The sequence below is a fragment of the Drosophila serrata genome, unplaced genomic scaffold (assembly GCF_035046125.1).
Source record: "Drosophila serrata isolate PLE 108 unplaced genomic scaffold, ASM3504612v1 contig_251, whole genome shotgun sequence".
NCBI lineage: Eukaryota > Metazoa > Arthropoda > Insecta > Diptera > Drosophilidae > Drosophila > Drosophila serrata.
The window spans coordinates 149,270-165,469 of NW_028257149.1; the positions used below are offsets into that span (position 1 = coordinate 149,270).

A 16,200-nucleotide genomic window follows, 5' to 3' on the forward strand; every position below is an offset into this window, starting at 1 on the left:
CTTGCTCTATGTCTCTCCTTGTGGATCAATGGAACCTATCACTTACTTAGGTCTCAACACCCAGTTGCAGCAGTCCGGTGACCTAGCCGTTTCCCCCCAAGGTGAGTCCAAGCCTTTCACTATCCGTATTCTCTATTGTTCCGCTCTATTTGCGCTCAAAAAAATATTTAAAAAAAAATATATACAAAAAAAGCTCATTATTACATTTTTTACATCAAATGCAAATGCCAAAAAAAAAAAAGAAAAGAAAAATATACAATTTTTTTTACCAAGAGTCAAAAAAAATAATAAATATATATCCAAAGTCAGAATAACCCAGAATACTCAAAGAAATGAAAGGCAAAAGCAACCAAAGCTTAAAGTAAACTTATAAAAAAAAGAAAGTTTTAAGATTAAAGTCTAAAGTAAAGAAAAAAAAAATTACACAAAAGTCCAACAAAAATCCCAGACCAAAAAGATCAGGTTGCAAGTTAAAAAATTGCTTGAAAACTGCTCGATGAGAACCATTATTGATATATCCTTTGATTTGCCATATTGTTTTATCCCGTTGAATCTTATTTAATCCTGTTTAAACTTGTTACATTTTGATTCAATCGTTTTTGTTATCGTTTTGCTTTGGTTTTTCTTTTACTTATCGCTTTCGTTGTCCTTTTGTTTCTTTCGATTTTTGCGTTTGCCACTGACTGTCGGAGGACACACTTACCATATCGCACAGGTGTCGCTCAGTAGCAGGACTTTTGATTTAACTTTCGATTTATTTCCCGTTTGACTCAACTCTTGAAATCCGCAAAACCACCACCCCCCAACCAGCCCTCCCCAAAAAAAAAAGAAAAAAAAAAACACCAATACCCGACCCCCTCAGTACGAATTCGAACTTGATCCTTGGAAGCATTACGAACCGAACGAACCGAACCGAAAGGATAATCCCAGAGAGACCCACTATTGCTCCTTGCGATTTCAAGTCGAGTTCCCATTTTAAGTCGTAGCCGTATTGAAGCGTATAAAAAAAAATTTTCTTTTCTTGTTTGATTGTTTCGATGGTAAATGTTTTCATTTGTTTCGGTCACACACACACACACACACACAACCCACCACGATCACACCCCCATGACCATGACACACACACGTACACCTGCACCACCACATGCCAGGATAACAGAGAGGATCTCAGGAGGCAAAGAGTATATAAGATGCATAACGCCTCTTTCAAAAATTGTCCTTATGAATTCAGCTTCTGGCTTTAGGCATCTCTTGTTTAAAAGCTGTGTACAAACCAATCACTCACTCACTTGCTTTTTATTCTGTTGTTGATGAACTTGCTTTATAAAATTAATTAACTTCCAAACCAGCGCCAAAGCCGCAGAGTGTTTAGCAAAATTCTATCACAAGTCCTCGCACCTCGCACATGTGTGAGTGCCTGCGGTTAGGCCGCAACAATCCTGGCTTTCAGCTATGGGGCTACCAGGCTTCCAGGCTCCCCCAGCTCTGAGCTCCCAGCTCTTTGAGAGCTCCTCCTCCTGTTTGGTGTGTGTGTTTTTTCTTTGCTACTTGTATTTTGGCAGCTATTTTGCTCCATTCGATCAGCCATTAAAGCCACAGCTCACACCATGTCCTGATCCTTAAACCAAAAACAGAACCCAAAACAGTACCGAATGCTATAATAATACTAAACCCTGACGAAAGAGATTACTTATTTATGTGTTTATTATGTTGCTAAAATTGTTGTAATTCAGTGTTTAGTTTTCATTTCCGTTTCCGTTTCAGTTTCGTTGTTGTTTCTTATTTTCTTTGCATTGTTTCTGGTTTTTATTCGTTTCGTTTCGTTTCATTTTTTGTGTGCTAAAGTAAAACCCAGCTAAATGTTAATTACTTACAATTCACAAGAAAAACAGCCAAACGCACCTACACACACAAAACACACACACCAACCCAACACTGCATAGAGAAAAAAATACGTCCCCTTAGAGTGAGAATTTTTGTTTAGTTTTCCCTTTGTTTATTTTTCAAAAATTAGAGTTTAATAATTATCAGTTTTAAATTTCAAACTCATAATTTCCCTTCAGTGTAGCAATCCAATTTGCTATTTTTGTTGTGTTGTTCCCACCCCTTTTCCGTTTTGTTTCATTCCAAAGTTCCAGAAGATAAGAAAAATATAAGAAAAAAAAGAAAACACTAGACATGAAACGGAAGAGAGAGCTCCTCTCTGTAACACCGAGTACATTTTGCAATCGAAATTTTATTGGTGTCAACTTTTTGTTTTCATGTAAAACGCAACGCATTTGAAGATCGAATATATACATAATACCCTTACATAATATATATATATATATTGAATATTGAACTCTTTCCTTTATTTGTACGTCGTCGTGCTTGTGTCTAAAACTATGTAAACCCAACCGAAAAAAAATTAATACAAATTAACCATCCATTGACCCTCTCCAAACCCCCCCAAAAAAAACCCAACCAACAGCAAAGTCAAAAGAAAAGCTTTATTTTCAACAACCAACAACAACAACAACAAATTGCATTCGAACGAATTTCCACATTCATTTTCAATGTGTCTTAAAATTAAAAAGAAACAACTGCGAAGTCCCAAGCCCTGTCTCTGTGACGATGAGAAAGGACACTCTTTATTGGTCCTTTTTTCACTGTTCCGCTTTTCGGTTTTGTTCCATACCCCTGTTTCAGAGTTGTCCCATTGTCCCTTGAATTCGGCCATACACTCAGAAATACACACATTACAAACACACCACACTCCCTTCAATCTACAGGCTACAATAAAGATTATATCTCAGATATTCAAATAGGTTATCCTTCCGCGTTTAGGGGTCCTCTCACCTATTGGCATTTGATCACAGAAAACCCTCACACACACACACACCAAAAGTACAGTACACACAGTGCGTGCAAAGGCGTGTTTCGTTTCGCTCCGTTCCATTCCATTCCGTTGTGTTTCAGCTTGAAAAAGAAACAAGGGAAAAGAAACAGCAAACAAGGTTACACTGCAGCTCATACAACACACACGCATAGACACACCACAGGACGCACACACACACACGCACACACGCACTACACCTTCTTCCCCCCTTGAAATGAAATAATGTGAAAAATCACTGAGAGCGAACCCCTGACTCCTTTGCCGTTTGAAGAAGGAGTTGTCTTAGGACCCACACTCACCCGCTCACACATACACACACTCAAGCCCGCCCCCTAGCACACACTCGCACACCCACACCCACACCCACACACACATACATGAACTCTTTTAAGCGCTCCAACAGCTAACAACAATTAAAAAGATCTAACCTAGAGCTAACCTCTACTTTACTTTCCAATTGTACTAACCATCGACCAAAAAGGTCTCCCCCCAGAAAAAATATATATACATATATATATATATATATATACTACCCCAATACACAAACACACACACACACACAAACTGGTGTGATATTGTTAAGAATTGATTGATCTAACCTCACCCCACCCCTGTATACGTATTATAAATTCGCTTTACTAAAAAAAAAAAACAAAAAAAAAACTCCCAACTCCCCCCAAAGATACAGCCACAGGCGACCCAAGCAGACAACTCGATACATGATACAATCTCACACCTTATCCTTTATCCTTAAGTACCCCCCAAACCCACAAACCCACTTCCCCCAAAACCAGCACTAAAACTAAAAGAACACAGAAAAACTGATCAAGAAAAACAACTCAAGGCTTCAAGTATATTAAATTGATTGATTGACAAACCGCTTTAAATTACGCTCTATATATATACATATATATTTGTTGCTATTCCTATTATTAAAAAAAAAAATACCTACATACACATACACAAGAACACAACAACAACCAACACAGAGGCAGAAAGAAGAATCAGTTACTTAGCTTTACGTAGAATTAAAACCCTAATTTAACTTTAACTCCTATGCAAAGGCATTCAAAATTCACTAATTTTAAGTTCCGATTTGAAACTAGAATCGAAAACAAAGAAAAAAAAAAAGAAATCGATAAAAATGTATCACCAATTATCGACTACCGATCACCAAACTATTTAAGTTACCAACTAAGCACTCACAAAATTGATGAAAATCGATTGATCGATTGGTAAGTGGCAGAAGGAATGGAATTGATAAATCGTAAACTATTAGAAAACTGAAAATTGGAACCTGATTTGGAATATAGAAATCTTTGAGAAGCATTCCAACGATTCCAACAATTCCAACCCTTCCGAAGCTTCCATAAGCATAAAAAAAAACGTAGAAAAAAGAAAAGCTATGTAATCTAAGCACAATGTACATTTTACAAAATTTTTTGCCATCATGGAACAATTGAAATTCAAACTGAAAATTGAAAAATTTTAACTCGAAAACAATTAAAGTTAAGAGCCCAGAGAGAAGAGAGGGTGATGATGATGAATGATGATGAATATATAAGTGAAGAAAGAACATGACGGTGATTTTGGCGAGGGTTTAATTTTAGTGCTTATTAAGTGACACAGTTCCCCCCACCCCCCTTAAGCCCACACACACACAAAACACACACGCAACACACACACACAGAGACACCAAGGAAGGCCAGAGAGAACACAGAGAACACGAACACTGGAAGAAGACACAGAACACAACAACTTTTACCACTACTACTAGAACTTAACGGTGATGGTGTTTGACACACACACACACAAACACAAACACAGATACAGGGGAAACCGAACAACACACACACACTCCTCTTTAGCTCCTCCTCTCACGTTTGTATTTAAAAAATGAACAAAAAAACTTCCTCCTTTCTCCTATTCTAAAATCCCTTTGTAAATTACCACACTGCACACTTGGTAATGAGTTAAACAACAATTACAACCAACAACCAAACCCAACAACAAAAACAACAAACCAACAATCAACCCAAAACACCAGCCAACAAACAACCTTTAAACCTTAAACAAAAAAAAGAAACCACAAAAAGAAAAACAAAAAAAGAATCTAAAGAAAACAAGAGAAGAATGATACCCTGAAGAATTTAGCGTCTCTCCATCAGTCGATCAGATCGAGAAGAAACAAAGAACGAATGAAACGAAAGAAACCATTAACAATTATCAATGTCGACGAACAATCAAAAAAGAAAACAAAAATTTTCTCATGCCATCCCACCCCTTAGCCCCGCACAGAAGAATTCCCCCAGAAGAATCAACGTTTTCTTTTCCACATCTGCCCCTTTACCCGATCTCGATAATGATCCTGATCCTTGCTCCAAATCTATCTATCTATCTATCTCTTTTGTCCCCTCTATATTTCCCTCTCTGCCTCTCTCTTCCTATATGTCTATTTATCTATCTATCTCTCTCTCTGTCTCTCTGTCTCTCTCTAATGTCACGCACAAGAAAAAGACAAGAAAAAAAAACAGAAAAGAAAACAGATTGAACAATCGAAAAATAAATCCAAAGTTAAATTTAGCCAATTAGCTGAAGTTGAAGTTAAAGTTGAAGTCAAAGCTGAAGCAGAAGCTAAAGCATACAAAATAAAGCAACTTACTTATATTTGATGCAAAAAATGCTAACGAAATTCATTTGTTTCGATCAAAAATCCGGCAAAACAGAAGAAAAGAAAACACAGAAGAAATTATGAAAGAATCGAGTCAAAATTCCAAAATTTCCAAATTTTCTAAATCCGAAGACATAATCCGAAGCCAAAGAGAAATTGAGGCAATTATAAACAAAATTCCAAAAAAACCAATAAATAAAACTCGTTGTCCTTGGGCTAATGCGACGTTTTCTGACTTTCTTCCCCACTTTGTCGTCAGGTAAACTGACGACAAATTCTACAACTACAACAATAAACAACAACAACTTGATTACCAACAACAACAACAACAACGTTTACTCTCCACCAACAAACTACAACAACTCAACAACAACCAACTACAACCACAACTCCAACTCAACTCCAACAAATCCATCACCAACAACAACAACAACAATAACCCGAACTCCAACTCGACTTACAGCCATCACAAGTGCCTCCGGCATCTGTGGCCTTAACCTCTCCACATTCGCAGCCAATGGAAGCAGCAACGGCGGCCTCTCGGTGACCGCTCTGCAGCAGCATCCACATTCGCATCAGCATCAGCATCAGACGTCGCAACACCAGACCTCACAGCAGCAGCAGCAGCAGCAGCAACAGCAACAGCAGCAGCAACAGCAGCAGCATCAGCAGCAGGGAAGCAGCAGCTCTGGCAGTCAGACCCCCAATGGTATCCTGGGTTCCTGCAGTACACCAACGCCCAACACGGCGGCCACCACGGCCCAGCAGCAAATGTTAGCAGCGGTAATGGCCAATATGGCGGCCTCGGCCGCTTCGGCCTCAACCAGCGGCAGTGCCAATAGCTCCCTGAATAATTCCAATGCGGGTCTTAATACCTCGGGAGGCGGTGGTGGCGGTGGCAGCAGCGGTGGCAACGGCGGACTCAGCAGTGCAACCAGCGGCGGTGATGATTTCCGTTGCAATCCATGCAACAAGAATCTAAGCTCACTGACACGCCTCAAGCGTCACATCCAGAACGTGCATATGCGACCCACCAAGGAGCCCGTGTGCAACATCTGCAAGCGTGTCTACAGTTCGCTGAATAGTCTGCGCAACCACAAGAGCATCTACCATCGCAACCTCAAGCAGCCCAAGCAGGAGCCGGGCAACACTGTGGCCGCCCAGGCACCAACGGCCAATAGCTTCTACCATCAGCAGCATCAGCAGCAGCAGCTAAATCATCACTCGTCCTCCTCCTAGGGCTTCATGTACTTTGACTATCAGCAGCCGCGCCGTCATCATCCACAGCAGCCGCATCACCACGTGACCCATGGCGGCAGGGATAGAGGGTTTTCCAGTTGAGGGGAGGAGGGTAGGGCTTGCCTTAGTCGATTCTTGTAAGACTTAGGGACACACACACACACACACACTCACAGAAATGCAGAACGGTGCTTTTGTACACATATTTAACTTTAGGAAGGTTCGTCCAAGCGACACACAGAGAGAGACACAATCTAGGCTAGTTACAATTAGTTGCCTTTGGTAGTTGCTAAGCACAGGATACACAGTTTATACAAGAGTAATCGATAGTCGTAGATATTCAACTCTGAGAAAGTCATTTTTGTATTCAATTGTTTTTCTAACCATGATAAAGATCATGTCAAACCCATGCCTTACCCATGCCCTACTCATTCCCAACCCATTCCCTTTTCCATACCCCATTCCCAACTACTTCCCATTTACACACCATTATTGTCGTCAGCTATACAAGTCTTAATAACATTAAGTAGGAGCTAGAATATAGCAGCAAAGCAAAGCAGTGCAGAGCAGAGCAGGGGTGCCCGTAGTGAATTCTTCGAAATGGCTTTAACTAAATACAATTTATCAGATTTGCAGAGAAGAGCAGCGTGGCGTTGTTCTAAATTATATATATATATTAACGATTATCGATCACGTTAGACGTACGATTTATCTCTCTCTTTCTCTTTACTGCACTGAAATAATGAAAGACCAAGCTAAAGTTTTACAGTTTTTACCTAAACACACACAAAAGCAAATATATATATATAAAATATATAGTATATATATATAGAATGTTGAATGAAAAAAGCGTTACTATTTGACCAGGTTTAGGAGTATAGGAGAAAAGCGAAAGGAAGCGAGCGACCGACCGACCGACCAATTGCAAAAAGATCTTTTCTTGAAATACTCTAACCTAGGTAACGATTCTGAATAATTAGGTTTAGATCACACACACACCGTACACAACACCCTAGGCTAAGTGAAATGTTTAACCCATAGTGTGTAAGTCAATTTTTTTTTTCTTTTTTGCATTTTTTTGTATTGTATTTAATGTTAACCTAGTTATGCGATTATTATAAAATATATATATATAGAAGGTTAAGAAATGTTTTGACCCGGATACTTTGATATATTGAGTACACCTGTGTTCGTTAATGTTTAGTGCTGCTAAGTAAAGATACAGATAAGATATAACTATGATACAAGCAAATATATATATATATCCATATATACACCACACACAACCACACCACATACACACACACACACACACAAGCCAATCAGTTGAGATCCATGTACGATGTACAATATAAGAGCGATTGCACTTGCGCTCTATATATTCGATTAATGATAATTACAATAAACGTCTACACATCAAAGCGAATATTTCATTTATCCCGTTCCCCAAGATATCCCAAGATCCAACAACTCTCCCCAACCTGGTCTCAATGTTGTATGCATGTCACTCGAGGCGTCAGGCTCATACCGTGGAACCTCTAACCCCAAACTAGGGAACAAACTCACCACTACTTACCCTACTTCACCTAACTCACCACTCCGACCTGCGCAGTCCTGTCCCCGTCCAGAGCTCCTCAGTGTTTCATTGTCTCACGTGTGTTGATGCCCGAACACCGAACCGAACTGAATCGAACCGACACTTTCTCTCTCAGCTGCAGGATCATTACTTACTTTAAGCCCCATGATGAGCGAAACACAATTACTAATACTCAACCCACATCCACATCACCAACGTCCCTAGGTGACCCCGATCTCTCCAAACACACACACACACACACACACCACCGACCATTGGAGAAAGTCGTTAACCTGTGTGTGTGTACCCTTAACCCCCCCCCAAAGAAACCAACCAAACCAAGCACGTTAATCTTACCGCACATTTGGCTCCCTATCCCAACCCCCTATCCAGAACCCAACACAGGCAACGGTGCTGCGATTGAGTTTGAAAAAAAGAGACACTAGTGACAACCGCAAGTGCAAAAAATTATTGACAACTTGCGACTTAACTAAAAAAAAAAAAAGAAATAACCGAAAAAAAGAGAAATCAAAATAATACTAAACATATTTTATATATATACAAAAACAAATCAATCAGGCCAAAAACAAATGTTTCAAAATTTTGCTTAAAAAAAAAAAAACAAACTTAACAAAATCGAAATCGAAAACGACCAACGACAAACGAAAATTGAACGCAAACAAAATTGGAATTAAAATTGATATCGAAATTGAATCGAAATTCGAACGATCGAGCAATCGATAGATCGAGAAATCCAAATCGAAAAACGAAATCGAAGACAAACAAATTGGTTTAAAAAAAAGCATCCACGAAACTCGAATCACACTCCAAAAATTATTGGCAAGACACCAACAAATTCAAATTCACCAAAAGAAAAGGTCTCACCCCCGCAACGCCGTTTGGTGTTCGGAGGGGACTTTCGAACTCGAACTCGAGCTTGAGTTCGTTTCGGGTTCAAGTTCGAGTTTGGGCTCAAGTCTGCCTAGTCGAGTCGAGTTTCGAATTAAAAAAAAAAACCTTCCAACCTGCGGCACGAGAACTCTTCAAAATTCGAATTCAAGAACAACAATTATAACAACAACTACAACAACAACAGCCACAGCTACAACAATTACAACAACAACAGTCAACAAACCGTTTTATTACCATTTTATTTCCATGCGTTTTCCCCAAACCAAAAAATAAAATAAAAAAAACAAGGGAATGAGAAAAAAAAACCATAAACCGAAAATCGAAATGCGAATTTTAAATCGAGAGAACAGCAGCTGCGTTCTTTCAAGCAAAATACATAGAAACAAAAGCAAAATAAAAGCAAAAATTAAATGAAAAAGCAAAAAAAAAAAAAAAAGAAACTTGCAAACTTAGCAAATTTACATTGTTTTGAGCCTGGATTTGTTAGTGTTATATAAAAGTAAACAAAAAAACAACAACAAAAACAAGAACAGACACACTAACAATACCAAAAAACAAACCACACGACACGAAAACACCACAAAGCAAAAACCAACAGACAGACATACATTTACTAAACAACAATTACAAACAAGAAACAGAAACAAACAGAAAAAAAAATAATAACAACAAAGTCAAATATACAGAAAAGTCACTATTGTCTCTTTTTTTCTTCTCTTCCTATTTTTATGACCGTTTAGGTGGCAACACCGGCAGCCTACTCGGCGGCGTCATAGTGCCCGGCGGTAGTGGCAACCCTAGTAATAGTAGTAGCAACAACAACAACAACAGCAGCAACAACAACAACAATCAACAACAAGTAGACCCAGAATCATCACCACAACAACACCATCAACAACCACACCACCACCTCCTCCAACAACAACAACATCATTCCACAACACTCACCAACAGTCCACAACCACAACAACAACTGAAGCAAAGCGGCAAGTCCAGCGGCAGCGACCTGCACATTGCCGCCGGGAGCGAACGTAGCCTCTCCCGCTCCTCACTGGGCGGTGCAACGGAAACGGGTCACAGTGCCACGCCCTCGCCCAGTGCCTATCTGAAGCGAGAGCGAGAGCGGGACAGAGAGCGTGAGCGGGAGCGCGAAAGGGAACGGGAGAGGGAGCGGGAGCGAGAACGAGAACGAGAGCGTTCATTATCCCACGATCGAGAGCTGGATGGAGGAGTGGGAGGAGGAGGTGGCGGAGGAGGTGGCGGCGGCGGCGGAAACGGAGGATCACCATCCTCGTCGCCATTACAACCACCACCGCCGCCGCCCTCCTCACATCATCCGCACTTTGGCCAACATCCGCTGTCGCTGTTGCCCAGCCACCATCAGTTGCATGCCACCCACCATGAGTTGAGTGCCGCCGCTGCCGCTGCGGCTGCTGCCCATCATGCCCATGCCCATGCCGCTCATGCAGCCCATGCCCATGCCCTGGCCAGGGCGGGATCACCGTTGGAGCATCATCATGCCCTCATGCATCATCGCCGGGCATCCCTATCACCATCGGCGGCCGCTGTGGCTGCTGGCAATGCAGCTGCCTCGCAAAGAGGCAGCAGTAATAGTGGAGCAAGTCCGGCCGGAAGTCTCCTATCCTCGGTCCGTGCCCAGGATGTGGCACAGGCGAATCGATTGCTTCTACCCTTACCCCTGAATGCGTGCCATCGATGCGATGTTTGTGGCAAACTGTTGAGCACCAAGCTCACCCTGAAGCGACACAAGGAGCAGCAGCATCTGCAACCGTTGAATAATGCCGTCTGCAATCTGTGCCACAAGGTCTTCCGCACTTTGAACTCGCTGAATAATCACAAGAGTATCTATCATCGTCGACAGAAGAATCATCATTCGTATTTCCATCATGGCGGTGGCGTTGGCCAAGCCGTTGGCAGTCCTGGTAGCCGTCTGCATCAATCCCTTAGCTCGCTGAGCGCTGCAGCAGCTGCGAGTGGCGGTGGTGCTGGGGGTGCCGGTGGTGCTGGTGGCAATGCTGTGGCCGCTGCCGCAGCAGCAGCAGCAGCAGCCGCCGAATTGTTGCTATCACCCATCGTGGGAGCTGCTGCGGTGGCCGGTGGAACGGCCAGTTCAACGCTACAGCTGGCGGCGGCCCATCAGCAGCAGCAACAGCAGCAGCAGCAACAACAGCAGCAACAGCAGCAGCAGCAACATCAGCAGCAACAGCAACAATCATCGCCGGGCATTGTCAAACCGTGCATGGATTTCTTATAAGATCAGCAGCAACTCTTGCAGCAGCTGTTCCACGTGGCTCTCAATAACTCTGCGGCAGCAGCGGCGGCAGCAGCAGCAGCGGCAGCTGCAGCGGGACCAGGATCGATGGCGCAGGGTGCAGGAGCAGGAGGTACCGGTGTGGATGGTGTTGGCGTCGGTGGTGAGTACGGACCGGGAACGGGTGGTCCAACGGCCACCGTGGATCTCACACAGCTGGAAGGCGGTGGTGGTGGCGGCGGCGGCGGCGGCGTTGGTGGAGGATTTCATCATTTGCCGCATCATTTGGGCCATCATCAGCATCCGCTGTCGCATCAGCATCCCCACCAGCTGCCGCATCCGCATCAGCATCCCTACGAACGCATGAATTTATTAGATCAATAAGCGCAGGAAAGTATGCTACAGAGAGCAAGGAAATGTAAGAGGAGCTGAAGCTGGAACAGCACAAGCAGGAGTAAAAGGAGGAGGAGGAGGAAGCACAGCATACACACACACACACACAACCTCAACACCCACACCAACACCAACACTTACACACACACCATGTATATTTCGGATCTCACAGAAAGCGAAAAATTCAAAGACTTTTTCGGCCAGGACAGCGACGGGAAGCCAGCAAGGATACCAAGGAACCGAACGAACGAACCTAGGAGAGAAGAGACAAGGATAAGGAGAGAACAAAGAGCGAGAGAGAGAGGAAAAACCAATTTTTAGGCAAATGGAAAAACTGTGATTATATTTACGACTTGATTATAAAGCAAGCGGAGAAACAAAAATAAGTCTTTTACAATATAAAAAAAAAAAAAACACTGGACATAAAGGACTTGCATAAAGGACACGTGCACACACACATAAACACTCACTCACACGTACATATATAAGGATATTTTTTTTTTTGTAACTCTCCCAAATTGGGAGACCGTGAGTTTTAGAAGAGCAAAATCTAGAAGATTTTAGGATAGAAGAAAGCAAACATCAGCAGCCGGGAGAGAAGACTGTTAATCACTCATTCAAAACATTCAAAACCCCCCCCCCAAATCCATAAGCACTATCCGAGTATTAGTCAAGGGGAATACCCGATCATTACGAATCCCAACCCTTACACTTTTTCCGGTCTTTGTACAGCATTTTCTAATATCTATTTCTTCATCCACACACTCAAAAAGTACATAAAACTAATGCATTTTTTTTGTGAAATTTTTTTTTATTATGTGTATTATAGTAAGATATCAGATATCAGAGAAGATATATATAAATATAAAACATATGTGTACACTAAAAATATTCATGAAATGAGTAGTAGAGCCAAGGTCTATGTAAAAATCACCATGTAAACTTAGACCTACTAAAAGTAAGTCATGGAAAAACCAGATGAACTGTGTGTGTAATACAATTTTTTTTTTTACTTATAATAATACCAACATAATAACTATAACTATACGAATACAATATATGGTAAGACTATGGACTCACAAAACACATAAATACACACAGCAAGGCCATATATAAATCTTGGATAAGATCTGAAGGGGGATTGTATATAGAACTGAAAGTGAAACTGAAGCTGAGGGGGGCAGACACAGAGAAGAAAAAGGACTAGGACAAGGACTGACTAGCTTTAAACTCAACAAATTCAATTGTCGATTGACAACAACGACGGTGACTATATATATATATATATATATATATACGAATATGTATATGCTTTTCCCATTGGCAGAGACACACAAACACACTATACTGAACGCATAATCAAAATTGAAGGGATTATTAATTTGCTTCGCACCTTACATTAATTTGAAGACTGAAGATTGAACGATCATTCGAAGTGGAACTTCGTGCAATTTCATCTTGAGAGAGGAGATCGGACAGGGGACTGAATACGGTAGAGATGAGAGATATGGATCAGTAGTAGCCTTAGTTAAAAGTGGGGGAAAAATGGGCATACCAGGGTATCTTTACATACCAATAAGGGAGCTCGAACGGGACAAAGAAAGCAGAAGCACGAAAGCAGAAACAGAAGCAAAAGCAGAACCAGGAGCTACAAAGCTGTGTGCGAGTATAGTCGAATTTTATTTTTTATACAAAAAAAGAAAGAAAAGAAAACCGAAAAAAGAAAACCTATTATAATTAGCACTTAGTGTAACACTCACTCCACACACACACACACACACTTACACATACACACCGACCGACATGATTCCCCCATTATATACCCTATTTTTTTTTGTTCTTGCTTCTTTTGGCAAACCGAAAAGTCTGAAAAGTTGATTAAGTTTGATATTAATCATCCACGTTTTGATACCAAATTTTCGATTTACTTAGCCTATGCGACATACTATATATATACACACATGACTATAATAAGTTTAACGTACCGAAAATACTGTGTATACTGTGTATTTTACTTACATATAAGGGAGAACCCTCCGTGTTTGTAATGCCCACGCGAGAGATCAGAGATCACAGATCAGATCAGAGATAACCGAACCTCATATCCACAAATGTCACCTCGTTTTTATTTAATTATTATTATTATTATTATTATCATTATTATTATTATTATTATTATTATTATTATTATTATTATTATGCTCAATAAATGTGGAAATGTAAATGTAAATGTAAAACCCAACTACAACTAAATGTTGTTTACAATATCAACTTGTACCACTTACTAAAGCAGAAACCAGAAATATTCACACACACACTCAGTCCACATGTGAGTACAGAACGCAAAACTCCAACTCTATGCCGAGGGGAAGAGAGGAGGAGGAGGAGCTAAGCTAACCACTAACTAAACTAAACTAACTAAATAGCATATTGATACTCGAAATAGCAGCAGTAAGAACCCAGAAAGCATACACAGAAAGCATATACCGAAAAGCAGAAACCAAAAAAAAGCAAGAATACCTATCCATAGAAGGCCTGCTTAACGATACTATGGTTGGTTCTTTTTTTTTTAATATATATATTCCTATTCGTGTAGTTGAACCCCCCCACAAGTCATACCTTTTGCCAGTTAAGTCAATGTATGCATACTCCAAGCTCCGTATTATCCAATGAATCATTAGCTCCAAGCCACAGAAAGCTTACAATTACCATTACAATTACAATACGCGATATAAGAAATAAACTAACTACAATAACAGTAACGGTAACAGTAACAAGTAACAGTAAACAATGCAGTAATAGTAACAGTGCAGTAACAGCAACAGTCAAAGTACAGTTACTGTAACAGTACAAAAACAAATGCATTTACTGTTACAGTAACAGCTGCTTTAACAGTAACAATACTGTAACTACATGGATATACAAAATACATATTTAAAATAGCAAAAGGAACCCCAAGGAGCAACATTCAATCGAATATAATCCATGGAAATAGAGACACACAGACATAATCTTGGTATACCCACCAAGACGACAGACAGGAATCAAACAGAAACCAATTCAATATACCAATATCTCATCTAGTACAGACGCTTAAATACTAATAGCGTTAGAAATAATAACTTAACCATAACAGAGATACCAAAACCGAAACCGAAACCGAAACCGAATCCATAGCCAAGACCCACTCCAGATCAAAGATCTATAAAATCAACAACAATAGCCACAATAGCAACCAAAGCAAAGACATACAAATTTTTATTTGGCGACCGTGATGTAATCCCCTAAAAATCATCATAGAACAAGGCAAACGATCGTAGATCTAGCCCCGACAACAGTGAGAATGAAACAATAGTAACAATAGCCTGAATACCAATAGATAAAGATGATACAATTTTTTCATTTTGGCAACCTCGTGATCCCCACTCACAAAACTATACTTACAATAAACACACAACTTAAGAATAATAACAACTATTAAGTTTTCCACTCTAGCCTAGTAAGAGAAAATGTACATTTTTGTCTCCCGTGTAATGTACACACCTGTGTATATAAAAGCAAAGGTGCCAGCACTTAAGAAGCCCATTAAAAGAAACATCCAACACAGATTTACATAACATACATTTTACATATATCACATATGAGTATATGTATATGCAAAGCAAAAGAAGAAACGAAAAATAAGTAAACAAAGTTTTCAATAATTACTAATTTTACGAATTTGTGTAACAAAAAAATAAGAAAACAAAAAAATAAGAAACAACAAACAACATTCATTTCGAAGGAAGGACACTCACACTCGCATTCACACTTACACAGACAGACAGAGACATCATCAAGGAGACGAAAGTATTTTCATAAAAATAAAAACAAACTGATATCGTGTTATTATTTAAATAAATAGAATGTATATAAGTGAACAATTGTATGTGCCGAGGCTTTCTTTCTTACTTGTTGTGTGTGTGTGTTTCTCCCTGAATCCCTGATGGGGGGAGGGTCTTGGGGGGGAAAGGATAATGGGAGCTGATCCGCTACTAACCCTGCTACCTGTCTCTGACTCAGTCCTGGTCATCATTGTGTGGAGTGCCTTAACCCATTGACATTGACTCTACCCGATTCTACTTCATCCTGCAGCCTGTGTCCTTGTGTCCCTGTGTCGCTCTCAGTGTTGAACCCCCCTGTTGATCATCGGGCCTAACGTCTCTTAGCTAGATTGCTATTTTTAATTAAAAAACAAAAACAAAAAAAGAAACCACCTT

General features: G+C 40.4%; 1 protein-coding gene across 5 annotated transcripts in view; it reads left to right on the forward strand.

Moving 5' to 3' along the window:
- The window catches only part of br (broad-complex core protein), a 48,442-nt gene that overhangs the window by 24,551 nt on the left and 7,691 nt on the right, over positions 1-16,200 (forward strand). For 2 of the 5 annotated variants that reach the window (XM_086832798.1, XM_086832801.1), the window contains exon 6: positions 51-101. In XM_086832798.1, the coding sequence (XP_086688924.1) occupies positions 51-101 (51 nt within the window). Of the gene's footprint in view, positions 1-50; positions 102-5,808; positions 8,210-10,016; positions 12,276-16,200 lie in introns of those variants that run through there. The other 3 variants (XM_086832797.1, XM_086832800.1, XM_020950179.2) reach the window with 3 other exon arrangements.